The sequence below is a fragment of the Protopterus annectens genome, chromosome 4.part1, assembly GCF_019279795.1.
Source record: "Protopterus annectens isolate FY-2018-M chromosome 4.part1, PAN1.0, whole genome shotgun sequence".
In the NCBI taxonomy this organism is placed as follows: domain Eukaryota; kingdom Metazoa; phylum Chordata; order Ceratodontiformes; family Protopteridae; genus Protopterus; species Protopterus annectens.
The window spans coordinates 508,318,799-508,334,731 of NC_056734.1; the positions used below are offsets into that span (position 1 = coordinate 508,318,799).

Below are 15,933 nucleotides of genomic sequence, written 5' to 3' on the forward strand. Positions count from 1 at the left end.
AAATATATTAAATAAATTCTACAGTTAAAAGTTCAACTTTTCAAATGAAACAAGCATGCAGGTGATCAGAGAGCAATTTGGGGAGTTAATAGCAGTATGGGTAAGGTTATGTGATACAGGGACATAACCAGGTACTAAGGAGATGTGATTTGAGGGAGTTTTTGAATTTAGAGATGGAGGGGGCAGTGGACACGGAATGGGGTAGAGAGTTCCAATTTCTGGCAACGGTGTGGGAGTAGAGTGCTTTCCCCACGTTATTATTGGCCTTGGTGATGGAGAGGAGAGAATTTTCACTAGATCTGAGGTACCGGTTTGCAGTTTAGACAGTAGAGTTGACACTGAGGGGGGGGGGGTTCAGGGTATTTGAGAATATTGTAGACTGTACCCAGCTGGCGATAGTTAAGTAGCTGGGGTAACTCAGGCCGTTTCAGTTCTTTTAGTGCAGTACAGTGATGGGATCTATAGGTAGAGTTAGTAGCAAACTTGGCTATTTTATTGTAGCATGACTCTAGTTTGCCTAGGTCACATTGTCTGATTTGGGTGAAGATTGGTGCTGCGTATAATAGAGTTGAGAGGAGGTGGCTTTGTGCAAGAGTGACTCTGGCTTTTGTGAGAGAAAGGACTTATGCCCGTGTAGGGAGCCTAGCTTTTTGTGTACTAGTTTTATGGTATGTGAGATGTGGACATCAAAGTGAAGATTGTCAATTTCAATGCCCAGAAGTCTGGTGTGGTTCGAGGGGGAGATGGTGGTGCCGTCCTTAGATGTTATGGTAAAGGAGAGGGGGGAGGGGTTTTGATCTATTAGGGGTAAAGAGTAGCAATTTTGTCTTTTTGGGATTTAGAATTTTTTGGATACCTGAGATCCATTTTTCTACAGAGTTGAAGTTATCCTGAGTGAGTGTCTGTAGGGTGGTGGGAGATGAGGCGGAGCAGATCAGGGTTGAATCTGCATATTGAATGAGTGTGGCATGCTGGGTTGAGCTAATGAGATTGTTTGTGAATATAGAAAATAGCAGTGGGCCCAGTATAGAGCCCTGTGGGACTCCTATGGTGGTTGGAAGTTGTGGAGACAGATTTCCTTTCCACTGGACAGATTGTTGCCTGTAGGTAGCTTCTGAACCAGGCTATAGTAGAGGAGGTGAAGGATAGTGATGTTAGTGAGTCTAGTAGGATGGAGTGGGAGACCATGTCAAATGCTTTTTAGAGGTCTAGGAAAATGGCTGATACATATTTGTCATCATTCCTGTGACGGTTGATATGATTAGTGAAGGACAGAAGGGTGGTGGCAGTGCTGTGATGTGGACAGAAACCATGTTGTGTGGTAGATAGGAGATTGTGTGTGTTAAGAAATGTCATCACCTGTAAGTGGATGCATTTCAAGAATTGCAGATAGGGGGCACAGGATGGCAACAGGTCGGTAGTTGGAGAAGTCGTAGGAGTTACCTCCTTTATGGAGAGGAATGATGTGAGATACTTTCCAAAGTTTGGGTATGCAGGATTCTTTTATGCAGCGGTTGATTAGGATGGAAACGGGATATGATAGGGAGTCACTAGCCATTTTTAGGTATGCAGCAGGTATGTTATCAGCTGCCAGTGTGGTTGGTTTGAATTTTAGGTGGAGTATTTTGATAGCTGAGGTAGGCACAGGTGATAGGCTGAAAAAGGGGGTACTGTGGGATAGGTTGAGTTGCAATTCAGGTAGGCTATTTTTGGTTATTTGACTGGACAGGGCTATGATGGACTTAGTAAAATGGTTATTAAATTGAGAAGCTATATCTAGGGTATTGTCTGTAGAGTTGGGTGCTGGAGTAGTGGTTTTGCCTGGCTTTGGTAGGGAGTTAATGGCATGCTAGAATTGTTGTGGATTCTTTGAAAATTTGCTTTGGGCACTAAGAAAATAATTTTGTTTATTTTGGATTCAGCCTTGGCCTTGTTTCTAAGCTGTTGATAGTATTGCCTGGAGCTAGGGCTACTGTCAGTTTTCCATATTTTCCAGGCTTTATCTCTAACTTATTGCAAGCTCTAGTGTCCTTACTTAGCCAGGGTGCATAGTTGACCTTAACTCTGATCTTTCTGCTGGGAGCAAGACTGTTAAGAATGCTAGAGAAGGTAGTATTGAAGTATTCTACTGTGTGGTCTAACTCTAGTGTTCATAGTGATTCCCAGTTGCAGTGGTTTAGGCCTGTATTTAGGTATTGTGGGGTAAGGTTATGGTCATCTTGTACTATTTTGTATACAACTGGTTTGGGGTGATTAGAGTGTTTGTGGAGTAGGAAGGTGGGGAGATGATCACTTAGATCATCCGGGAGACAGCCTACTGTATAGTTTTGCTTGGGATAGTTGGTAAGTGTCCAGTATGGATTTTTTTTTGTTTTTTTGTCTATTCTAGTTGGTTCTTCAATGAGTTGAGAGAACCCATATAGGTTGATATGTGTAGAGGGGCTGCTGGAGTTACAGGCTGTCCAGTCGATGTTAAGGTCACCTAGTAGGATTGTTTCCTGAGGCAGGTTGTCCTTTGTCCAGTGTAGGATGTCTTCTATTATGAGTGAGTTGTTGCCTGGCAGTATGTAGCAGCATATAATATTGATCTTCTTGGTGTTTCTTAAGGAGAGGACAGAAAACAGGACTTCAGCATTTTGAAATGCGAGTGGTGTGGTGTGCAGGAGCTGGAGGTTACGGATGTTTTTAAAGAGAATGGCTACTCCTCCTCTTTTCTTGTGCTTTTTAATATTAGTTGTTTGTGAGCTTGGTCTATGTGTGTTTTTCCTACTGTAATGAGTTGGTGTTATGATTGTATGTGAGTACATTGTAGTTGTGAGATTTATAATGAAAGGATTTGTTCTGAAAGTTACCCTATCCTTGCAAAAATAAATAAATGACAGAGAGATGACACACCATAACAGCTTTAATGCAAATACTCTTGTTGCGGAATTCAGAGCAATGATTAACACTGGTTTCCAACATAAGAATTTCAAATAAGCCATGTGAGCAGATTCAAAAGGAAACTATGTTTTTCCAATACAAAACTAAGATCCTATGAAGTAGCAACCTGCCTTTTAGGTGGACATAGGTGTAAAACCCCTTTCAAAAATTATTTTACTTGAGTTAGGGTAAAGAGGATGATCTAAGGGCAGACAAGCAGAGATATCCAACAGTTAGATCTTGGCAGAATTTTGCTTCTCATCTTGGTACCAGCTAGAAAACCTTTTCCATTTATCCATACATAATTTTCTAGTAGCAGGTTTCATTGCTCCTTTAATACCTGCTGTACATCCTTAGAATAAAAGATGCTTAAAGGTACTAAAATTCTATCATCCAGGCAGTCAACTGAAGAAGTTGAATGTCAAGGTGTACCAAATGCTACCTGTCCTGTACGAGTAAGTCCATTCTGTGAGTAAGCTTGCTGGAATTGCCCATGGCCATTTTCAAAAGAAGGAAGAACTTCTTTAACTGTCTGTTGGCAAATAGATCTACTTGTGGAGTTCCCTACAGATACCTCAAATCCTGAAATGTCCTCCAGATGAAACTTCTATTAGTGAGGGTCTACCCTGGTCCTGCTCAGGACATCTGTAATAATGTTTTGCTCTGACGGAACATCGATAGTCTGGGAACTGTACTGAATTGCTAATCTGTTCCTCGAGGCTATCATAGCTACTCTGCATAGGGGATAGGACCTGGTTCCTCTCCCAGTTTATGTACCACATCATTGTGGTGGCTTGGAATGCATAGATAGTTTAGAAATTTGAAAGCATTTGTTACAGACATCATTTGACATTTATGTGCTTTAATGCGTCTTCCTTATTGAAAAGGCCCTGGACTTTCATCATCTTGGACATAACTCCCCAAGCAGTCTGATTCATATCTGGTTACAGACAAAGTAAGGAATGAAGGGAAAGAAAGAGATCTAGGTTAAGAGGCAGCTGATTCACCCACCAGAGTAACTTCTTTTTCACAAACCCCAACACTGGAACCTGAACTGAAAGAGGGTGCTCGTGCAGGGTTCAAACCATTTTAACAAACCACTGGATTTTCCTCATGTGAAGTGTGGCCACAGGAATCATGACTACAATAAAGGCCATGAAACCCGTAATTCTGACAGCTTCCAAATTCTGATTGGAAAACCACATAAGAAACTGTTCCTTGTAGCATTCCACTATATCCTAAGGAAGAAAGGCTCATTAGGGACGAATCCAGTAGATATCCCAGAAACACTACCCTCTCTATGTTCACCTGAAATTCAGACTGAGGAAAAAAAAAGCTTCTTTTACCAAAGCCAAAGATTCTTGGCAAATTGTGAAATAATTTGCAAAAATAAGCCAATCATCTAAATGTGGAAAAATGTAAATACCCTGCAACGGACTACTACAAGAGGCAGGTACTTTTTAAAATTCTGTTGGAGCCGTTGACAATTCAATAGGTAAAGCAGCAATCTGAAAATGTAAATCAGAGAAAGAAAAGGTAAAAACTGGCTGCAATCTTTGAGAAATGGAATGTGATAAGCACATTTTAAATATGAAGTTACTTGAAAACAGTTAGAATTAGAGATTTAGACTGTAGATGAGACTATTTTGAACTTTGAGATTTTGATGTGAAGGTTTGGAAAATTCAATGTCTAAGACAGTTCCCCAGGTTTTTTTCTTTCTTTGGAACCAGAAAGATTCTTAGATAACATTCTTTCTTTGTTTTATCTGGGGAACAGGTTCTATATCCCCAGACTCAGCATCTGATCTTTGAGAGGAGGGGACAGGGAGGTTTGACTGGATGGATGGCTTGATGGATAGGAATCTCTTGAAAGGAGGGAAGGGAATCCCACTGCCAGTTGTGGCCATTTTGAATGATTCTCAAAGTGTCTAAAGTTATCTTGTGCCAAAGATGAAAGTGAAGACTCAGACTTTTAGAAAGCTTTACACGATTGCTAAGGTGAGGACGGGAAAACACAAGGGGCATATAGTCAGTTTTCTTATACTGTCCTTTATTTTGGTGGGACTCTGCTTTCTTCTTTGAACTTCCTTGTCATTGTTTTCTGAAATTTTGTTTGCCTGTGCCTTACTGGGAATGCGTATTGTTTCTTGAAAAGGGAACCAGAACTGGACGAAAGGTTTCTATTGTATTTTACCAGGGAGGGTTGAAAATTTCAGTAACCCCCTGAATTAAATTTCCCCTTCCATCAAACATTTTAAAGAAGTTCAGCAGATGAAGGATCATATTGCAAAGAAGTTCAGCAGAGGAAGGATCATATTGCACCTCGGAGGAGCATTCAAGAACCCATCTTTGACATCCTCTGGTAAATTCCGAGAATGTAGCCAGGCAAGTCTTCTCATCACTGATCCAGTCACAGCTACTCTAGAAACATCAGCAATTCCATGAACACATTTAAGAGAATAACAAAGTCAGAGATGCCTTGGTCTCTGAAGGCAGGGTGTCAGCAATTAACTCTCTCATACTGACAATCGAAGCCAGCAGAAATGGATATAGAAGCCTGACAATTCACTGTTCTGAAAGCTATGGTAGAAGTATACGTTTTTTTCCCAAAACCATCAAAGAAAGAACTGCAGGACCTGACTTGTGAATAGGAAAAAAAGATTTTGAGAGACTTGGGCCCCATATATAATTTATCAGAATTTCTGGGAGAAGATGGATGACTGTCAGGCAAGACTAGGAACATAAGGAACAGCTGCAGGTTGTGGAAAATCTATCTGTTGCAAATCATAATATATTTACTGAAAAATCTGTCATTTTGGCAACAGTATCATAAAGAGACAACTCTTAAGGAAGGCGAATCTGAGGAATAACTCTCCTCCAACTCAGATTCCAGATTTTGTGGAGTGGAAATTTTAAAAATGCAGTCTAAGCCTAAATTCCACCCCTCAGACTGTGAATCATAATCAGAGAGAGAGAGAGAAAATAATTTTCTCTTTAAAAGAAGAGAAGTTTCAACTTGTAAAGACTGAAAGGCTTTAAACAGACCTTTATCAAAGTCCTGCTAATCCCCCCAATCTGATTTACAAGATCTTCTTAGGGTAACCCTAGATTTTCTCTTCCTCGGGAATGAAGCTTCTCATTTCAACTTAGTGAAGGAGCATCATCCAGTTGCTTCCCCAATGCTGGCTCGAGTTGTTTTCCTTTACATAACAAGGGCAGCTGAACAACCATAGAGGATATGCGTGCCTCCCAAGAAGAAGTACAAGGGGGACAACAAGAAAATGATGAGCAATAGATGGCCGCAGAGCAGTCATACAGCAGCTGCTGAGGCAAGACTGAAGTCTCACAGATAACTTTTCTTGTGGCTCACGGAAAGAACAGTCACCAGGACCCAGGTGCACTTCCTTGCCTCAAAATCTGTCAATGTGAGGTTTAAAAAGATCCCATCTTGCCTCCTGACAGAAGTTCAGAGGTACAATTTTTTTTTTTTACTGACAACCAAAACACACTTGCCTCAGTCCCTAACATCACAGTTTAAACATAAAGTAAGTCTTCCTCACAAAAAAAAAATTACAAGGGAGTGCCCACAGGGACTAAGGGCAGCCTGTCTACTGAAAAAGGTGACTGAAGTGGAAGGTAGGCCACAACAGGGTAATTATCTGCCCGGATTCGGGAATAGCTAGCCTGAAGCCTGCAGACAGCAACAAAGTTCTGAAGTTGTAAAGGGGTTAGGGCATATAGAAGGTGTCCCAAAGCTTTAGGAACAGTCTGGCTGATCCAGGCCTTGTCAGGATACATTCTATATATCTTAGACTAGTACAATAGTCATTTATGATGAACACAGTATTGTTATTTTAGTTTAACAAAAGAAAGGTGCAGATAATTGTACACAGCCAGATGACAGTTTTCAAAGGGAATTATGACTCTGAAGTTTCTGAGTCCATATGCAGGCATTACAATTTGATGCAAGTATGCAGAATGAGACTAGTCATTCTGGGTTTTCATAAAACAAGCCGATACATCTCAAACAAATATTCCAGCCTATAATATACTAATAAACTGATGAGACAAGAAGTTAAATGCATATTTTAACAAAGGTAGGCTCAATAAGACATCTATCATCTTAGAAAGTTAAACAGAGAGTGATAGAAAAATAAAAGGATATCTCTGTGACGGCAGGTCCCCCCCCCCCCACCAATTTGATTGCAGTAGTTAACCAAATAACAGTTCCTGTTAGAAATATGCAAGAAATACTGGCATTGGATGACTATGTTGAGACCACTGATTCGTAGCTTAACAGCTCTCCTCAAAGAAAATGTTACTATATCCAGCTTGCCGTGTAGAACTGACTGAAATGCATGCATTATTACAGAAGATAGTATGTGCATTTAATGCATACAAGGTGTGCTACCTTTTACATGTTAAATACTTTGTTAGGGGAATTTAGTACTTCATAGTACATGAAAATGTCTACTACAGCCATTACAAAAATATCTTAAAAATATACAAAATTAAAGTGATTTTAATGATATTTTTCACCTCCAAAATTATCTGACTATGCATATATGTAAAAGTACCATACATGAAAGAGCACTCTTTCATCCTATCTTCTACATGAAGTCTAAATATATTTATTTTACTTCCTTTCTGATCCTTTATTACAGTAAACTACTTAAGATTCTTTGTAACTAACATTTCTGCATTTTTGCACTGTATCTTTTATTAATGATGTACTATCTCCCCATTCTTAAAATAAAACTTCCATCAACAAGATATGCACGTTTTTTGTACGACAGACAACTGGACCGGAATATTCTAATGCAAGAAGAAGAAAATGAATGGAGAAAGGATTTCCATCCGATAGGGAAACAGGTACTAGCAAGTTTAAATAAATGAATATTTTTCCTCAGATCAGCTTTCCTGCAGACTGATTTACCATTAACTAATAAAAGAAAAAAAAAACGCCACCAAACCTTGCAGGAACGGTAACGCTTAAACTGTATTGTACAAAAAGACTAGGCACTTTCACCCTGCAGCTCCCAGGGCTTCATCAGAGTAACAGTTAAAATTCAAATGCAGGCTTAAATAAACTTCTTAACTCAGTCACATGATCCAATTCAAAAAGGAAATAATTAAATACTTCTTTTAAAAAAAAAATTACATTACATCAACATAAAAAAAGCAATGTGTTTCAATAAAAAACACATTTAAATATAACTATAAGTTAATACACTTGTATCAAATTCTCATAAAGTGCTTGTGCTAGTAAAAATGAATATATTTATAACAGTTAAAAATACGGATTTAAAAATGTTAAATAAATAAATACAAGTGTTAGGTAAAAATTAACACAGGTTACACTACTTAGTTATATTTAAATGTGTTTTTTATTGAAACATGTTACTTCTTTTATGCTGATGTAATGTCATTTTTTTTTTTTAAAAGAAGTATTTAATTATTTCCCTATTGAATTGGATCAGGTGACTGAGTTAAGAAGCTAAAAGTGGAGGCAGCACGGGCCGGGCTAAGGGATTTCCATCCGATAGGGAGACGGGTGCTAGTTGTAGACCGTGTAAGGCTGTAAATGGTGGCCATGCAGTGTAGGCACAGTATCCTAATCTGGCTAAGGCCTTTGACCCCAATCCCCATGCTAGCATCATACAAAAGTTAAATACTTTAAAAATCAATAGGACGGATAGCAAACTGAAAGACACAATTCATACAGTGAGAACCGCAACTGCCTCTACAGAAACTGTGCATCTGTCAGGCCCCAGAACAGGGCTCAGATCTCCAAGCATAGAACCACGTTCCCTTGGCTAACAAAGTCTGTAGATAATTGCAAAAAGTTGTTTTTTTGTTTTTTTTTTTTTATGCCAAGTCACCCTATGGCACCCATACTTTGCAGAATGAACTTACCCTAGAAAACTCTCAGTGGACTAAAATGGGCTCAAACTCAGTAAAAAGTGTAGTATCATCACCTCTAACAGACAGCCTCACTTCTCGTCACACTTTCTAGACAACACAAATCTACAAAATGAAAATGTACTTAGGGTCCTAGGTACTTTGGGTAATAGCTCCCCTTTCTTTTGGTCATCATGTGAAAACAGTTGTCAGAAAATCCTTTTATTTAGCCCAGCTAAATTGCCTGAGCAATATCATCAAAATCTAAAGAGCTAACCACTCCATTAGCAGTGATCAGGCCAATAAACAGTGTACAACACCCACTTTTGGATGCATCTCACAAATAAATCAAATAATTAAAAAGACCCTAAATGTTCCTAACCAAAAAGATCATAGGTCTAAAGACCTTGAGCTACCAAGAGAGACTAGAAGTCCAATCCACTTATTCAGGGTTTTACAGACTTTTGAAGGGAGATCGGACACTTGTTTACCATGCTATTATTGAAGCAACTATCATAAACATTAAGTCCAATATCTCCACCAATACTAGAATTAGGGACCTAAATCTTCATGAACAGATAAATAAAACATAACGGAGGGACAGGTTTATACCCAAATACCTCCCAAACATTTAGGAAAAAACTTCCTCTGCATGTTAAAATGGGTGACTCACTACTTTCCTTTAAGGATAAACTAGATAACAGGAGAAAGGAGGTGCCACCTAAGAGAGAGTAATGGCAAGGACAGAATGGTTATGAGACTATACCCTTGGAATATCTAAGAATGTATGAGGCTGCATGTAATGCTGCAATGTACCAGGGCCATAATTATTAGATAAAGAAAAAACAACATATTAGCCTGCTGTACAAAACAAACACTGAAAAGTGCACTACTTTCACATAGAGGAATTAAAAACAATAAATTATGACTGTTTGGCCTACATCAGTTGTTATATCCATCCAGTAGGCAAGCTGCCAAGCCACATAATTAACAGCTTGCATTCCTCTCCTGACCCTGGCTCTACACCTGTCCATTGTATTCTAGAATTCTCACACATTTTAACCCACCATGTTAGAGTTCTACCAGCCATTGCATGGATCCACCTCTCGCTTTAAAAATAGAAAGCATAATTCCTCACACTGTTAGAAATGAATACCCACCCCCACAATTTATAAGTAACCACGCAAAGTTACTGCTCCATGAGATGGGGTGAAATGTCTATATAGCACAGATATTTATTTATAGTCTTGCTCAACTGTCTCTGATTTTGAAAGATGTCCCCAAATTTGGCTCAGACATTTGCTCTGTTTCTACTCCTTCTTACAACTGGTATTTGGAGAAAAAGTAGGAAATATGCTAAATAATTAGTTATCAACTTCTTTTATTTGAGATGATGCGCATTAATTCACAATCTCATATTCTAGTAACTTCTCAAGTTAATATTACCAATATTTTGAAAAGTGTCCCCAATTATTTCTAGACTTGTCTGTAATTCTGGAGCTAAGAGGTTAAGAGCCAACGTGATTTGTTTTGAGCAGTTCCATGTCTATTTCTGTGCGAAATTCCAGTCTTACATATCTGTTAAACATATCCTATACACGTTCCACCCAATTAAGCCACTGTACTTTTGAACATTATTCCAGCTTTGCAGAGTTTCCTATTTTTGTTGCTATTCCTTCTACATTACCATCCATATTAACCTACTGCAAGTTGGAAAAGATGCACACTCTACCACCATAATGTCAAACATCAAAATAATGAAGTCTGATATTACAGTATATCCACTAATCCAACCACAACCCCATTAATCAGACTGAATTTAGCTTGATCTAATCTGTTTCCTGCTAGTCCAGTAATGCTTACATTTACTACACTCATTTTATCCTGCAAGTCCATTCCTTGTCTACTTAATTTTCCAGTCAGTAGAAATAAATTTCCGATTGCCCAGAAGGTCTTATTGCTCTGCCTCACTGCTGAGCAATTCTTGCTTTTAAAAGTGATTCCATTTTCCCCCCAATAAGATCAAACAGGCAACATTCACTTGCTTTCCTGCTTTTATTGTTCCCATTTCAAGGGGATCACATGTCCCCTCATCCAGTCTCTGGGATTCAGCCATTACTGTCTTGCCCGTTTCCTTTCAGAATTCTAGGGTGCTGCCCTTGCCATACCAGTACTTCACAGCTTTGGTCTCATACCTCTCAAACTCTTAGTACACGAAATCTGGACAAAGCCAAAAATAATAGGGGGACAATGGCCCAAAAATGTGGGCAGGTTTTAAATATTGCTCTTATAAACTTGAAGGCCAGAATGACAGGTTATGTGGTGTCATGCATTTTCTGAAGTCTGAAAACAAAATGCCTGTCATTTAGTGACTTTAATCACTAGTCAGAAAACCCCAGATATGAAGCAGAAATATGAACGTTCTGAGAAAATCTGGAAAGTTTAGATGTGTTTGTTCTCCACTCTGTACCAACTTACCAAGTAATACTGTAAGATTACTGTCATCATCACTACGGTAACTGCTCTGCATTTGAGGGGGAAGTCCTTATTAGAGGTGGTAGTGTTGTTAACACTTCTTACATGCAGAGGAACAAGGCAGAGATGCGCCACAGCTATCAGCCCAGCATCTCACCTATTTTAACTACTCCTTGGGAGGGACCATTCACAAAAGAATTTCTTCCGCATAACACAAGGTACGATAAAGACTGCCATTCCCCCTTGAGAACAAGAATAAAGAATGTTTTCGTCCAACCTATCCTTAATGAATCGCATGTTTCCTGTAATGGCTATGTTAGCATCAGCAATTCAACCCCTGTAAATTCTACAGCAAAGGAAGGGTACACAATTACGTTTACTGCGCATCAGCTGCAGTCCCAAAATGACAAATACAGGACACGTCTAGACAACCAGAACAGTTTCTTCAGCCGTGAAAAGTGTTGCTAGTCTGTAGCTCAAGTACCACTCAAAATGGGGCCATTACTGACCAAACAATTTCACAAAACAATAGTTAAAGTTATTAATTAACTATCCAAATGGATATCAAGTTTCGATTAAAGGGCCAGTTTCCTCAGAGTACACTCCAAACATAATACACCACACAGACATCTGCAGATACTTGGGGAGAGGTAACACACGAGTTGTTACTTTCACGTAGCATTTACAGAACGTACCTGTTAAAGACAGTATAAGAAAAATGAAGCTAGTTTCCAACGTCTTCTCCATAATTCAACATTCAGTTTTTCTGCGTGAAACTTCTACGCACACAAGTAGCACTAAATACTTTTTTTACAAAGGACATGTATTAGGGGAAACCATCAGTCCTCGTTTCACAGCTAGAATAATCAGTAGACCCCCTGCGATCACATTCGCAAACTGACCCACTGAACATATAAATTACGCAATCATCAGCAAAGAAGACAAGTCTGTATATTTCTTTTAATCCACATCAGACCATCTGAGAAGTTCCAGACAAAGTAGCCAACAGAACCACATTGTGGATTGATTTTCAATCATATTCAAGCCATTGACAAAGCTAGGTTCACCTTCTCAGGCAAAGCAACTGCCTTTCCAAAATAAGAGTTAAATTGGAGGTAGCACGAGCTGGGCTAAGGGACCGTGTAAGAAGTACTGGAATGGTCAATTTTTTACGCGATTAAGTTACTACAGACTAAGGCAGCCCTGTTCGTAACTGCCCTACAGTTTAACGAAGGGTGCATGAACAGTACCTTGAATTAGGGCAATGCACCTGAAACTGGTACTTAGTCAATAACAGACGATATCTATGTTTCATTAATATTTCCCATACAGAACGTGAAGTGAATGTGACAAGTATCCCTACAGCAGATAAGTCTTCATGCTGATAGGATTTCATCTGGGTCACGTGGGAGACAGGTACTTACCCGAATGGTGTTAGGGAGACTTTGAGCTAAGGGTGACATGTGTTGCGATTTTGTTTCTGGTTTTATTTGTTGACTGTCCGCTACTAAACGTAAGAACCCTTATACTAATTAAAATTGTGGCAAAAGGGAAAATGTATTAGTTTGAGTGGGCAGCGGGTTTATTTTAATAAGTGTTCTGGTCCATATATGTTTTATACTTAAGAGCGAATAACCCGCGGTGTGGTGGTGCTGCGGTAGCGTTGTCGTCTCACAGTAAGACGGTTTTTGGTTCGACTCTCAGTTAGAGCGTTTTCTGCGTGGAGACGTGTGAATGGGCCTACCTGTGTTGAAGGGTGTGCGTCAGGGTTGGTAACTCGGCATGTAAAAATAAACTACCAATCATTAACGGACCGGAGTTCCGCTGTGGCGATCCTTAGACGGGAAAAGCGGAAAGACGTAACGACAGCAACAACTTGAGACCGAATAAGACAGAAGATAATGCTTAGTGCTTGCACTCGTTGCTAGTATGAGCAGCTGTAATAGTAATTAGTAAAACAAGGGCGTCCGCACAGGGAATACATGAAAGGCTACGTGCACATATTATATCGATTGCCCTATTGAGCTAGAACAGCCTAGGTGTGACGAGGGAGTATGCATACCCGATTACGAGGAACGTAATAGCTCTCAACCATCCATCTCCAAAACGGGGAACACTGCCTCTCTCATAATGTGGCAAAATCTGGAACACCTACTAACAGCTTATTAAAACTTCAACTAGGAAGGTCGCAGGATGGTTAAAATGTGCTTCTTTAAACTTGGAAGTTATTTTGATGATTTAATATGATTCAGCACTATTTACTATGGATAGCCTTAAAAAATTCTCAACGCTGAATGTGTGACAGACCCCTTCAACATGGTCTTCTAAGATCCAAGATGAGGACCGTTCCTCTTAATGAAGCACACTTGGCAGGTGTGATTTATATAGATGTGTGTGTGTGTGTGTGTGTGTGTGTGTGTGTGTGTGTGTGTGTGTGTATATATATATATTTATATATATATACGCACACACACATATGTGTATATATATATATATATATATATATATATACACATACACACATATATATATATGTATATACACATACATACACACTCACACATATATATAGATATACACATATGTGTGTGTATATATATCTATATATATATATATATACACACATACATACAAATGTATAAATGTGTATCTATATATATATATCTATATATCTATATATATATATATATATGTACACGCACATGTATAAATACGTATGTGTATATATATATATATATATATATATATATTTATATATATATAGAGCTCCAAATAATTTCCCAAGGAATTTCCCAACTATCTCCAAACAAGTAAAACAATAAGATTCCAAGAAGCAAGTGCCACGATCCAGTTCGTATATAAAAAAACAGGTTTAATGTACCACAAAATAAAATCAGGTTGAGCGCTTTCTTCTACTGACCGTAGATTTCATCAGAACACTCATCATACATTTTAAAAGTCATGTATATATGTATAAACATGCATGTATATATGTGTGTATATATATATATATATATATATATATGCATGTATACATATTTATAAAATTATATATAAAATGTGTGTATGTGTACATATATATATATATATATATATATATATATAAATACGTATAAACATGTGTATATGTATATATATATATATATATATATATATATATATATACACACACACACATATGTATAAAATTATATATAAAATGTGTATATATACATACACAAATATATATATGTATACATATATATATATATATATATATATATATATATATACAGATACACACACACTTTCATTTGCAACATGTTAAGACTGCAATGCTATGCTTTCAAATGGCTGACACCATAGAGTCAGATTTAGACATATGCTATACTGGGAGCTTTGTGACTGGAATTGCAGTTTTAAGTGTATTTTGTAGCTCAGTACTGCTTTATTGATGTGGCAATACCTAAGAAGTTAAAAAAAATAATATTTCATCTGAATACAGAAGCTGTTTTTCACTGGACTTATGACACCCAGAGTGTAGACACTCGTGTGCAGCAAATAATATTATGAGGAGGTAAAGATGTGCATGTTGGAGCACCAGCTTAGCACATTTTATAGCTGAGGGTCATCATTGACTATAGTGAGAAATTTACTATAATACTTTCTAATGGTAACAGATAAAAAGTATATTATTACTCTGTATCACTAGTAGTCTTATTTATCAATCTGGATGTTGTACTTTACCATTTATGTCACTTAAATAATGTATCTTTTGCTTTTTTCAAGCTGACACATTCAGTATTTATTTGAAGCATTTTACTGTTGTGTTCATGGAAAATGTAAACAAAAAATAATACTTTTTCCTGGGGAAAAGCAATGGGCAGGATTCACGATGGCTTGCACAGAGTCTAAGAGTAGTGTAAGACTCCATGCAGCCATCGCGATCCAGGAACAGCCTGTATGTGCGTGTAAAAGAGCACCTAAAACGGCTCTTACACGGACAGGGCGTGGATATGCTAATTACCTCACTTGCAGCCGAAAGGCATGCGAATAAGGTAATTTCACGATCCAGGAAGCAGAAACCTGCCCGTGTAAGAGCCATGTTATCTGCAGAAATGTACTCAGTTGATAACTGAGTACCGTTCTGCAAATAACACAATGGAGCCTTGTCAGCTCCAAATAAAGGTTGCAAATGTCCCAGGCAGCATGCCAATGGCCAAATATGTGGCCACTGGCAACGTACCCCAATGCAAAAATAAAATAAAAATGTTTTTTTTTTTCGGCGATCGCCGATGTTTAAACGTAGCGCAGCGCCGCGCAAACAGGCTGCGCTATAAAAAAACAGAAAAATAAAAAAATTAAACCCACAAATGTGGGTTTTATGCAAAGCATGAATTTACAATGTAAGGGAATAGCAGGCTGAAAACAACATGGCCACCAAGTAGGGGTTGCTAAGGGGGGAAGCTGAGTGTAAGACATGTAACTAAGCATTAGTAGGCAATCCCATGTAAATGAGTGGTAGGATAGTGAATCGTACTGTCACATAGGAAATGAGCACATTCCGTGCAGTGTAGGAGTAGGATAAGGGGGAGTAACAGAGTAGGAGATAGGTGACATCACAGGGGGGAATGTATGAAAGAAATGCAGCTCATT

At 38.4% G+C, this 15,933-nt stretch overlaps 1 protein-coding gene across 3 annotated transcripts in view; it reads right to left on the reverse strand.

Annotated features, from left to right (window-relative positions):
- LOC122800942 (probetacellulin-like) overlaps nucleotides 1-12,628 on the reverse strand; it is a 717,852-nt gene extending 705,224 nt beyond the window's left edge. Inside the window, exon 1 of one of the 3 annotated variants that reach the window (XM_044070325.1) lies at nucleotides 11,994-12,628. In XM_044070325.1, coding sequence (XP_043926260.1) covers nucleotides 11,994-12,045 — 52 coding nt within the window. In that variant the 5' untranslated portion in view covers nucleotides 12,046-12,628. The remainder of the gene's footprint in view (nucleotides 1-11,993) is intronic. The other 2 variants (XM_044070324.1, XR_006364659.1) reach the window with 2 other exon arrangements.
- Between the last annotated feature and the right edge of the window lie 3,305 nt (nucleotides 12,629-15,933).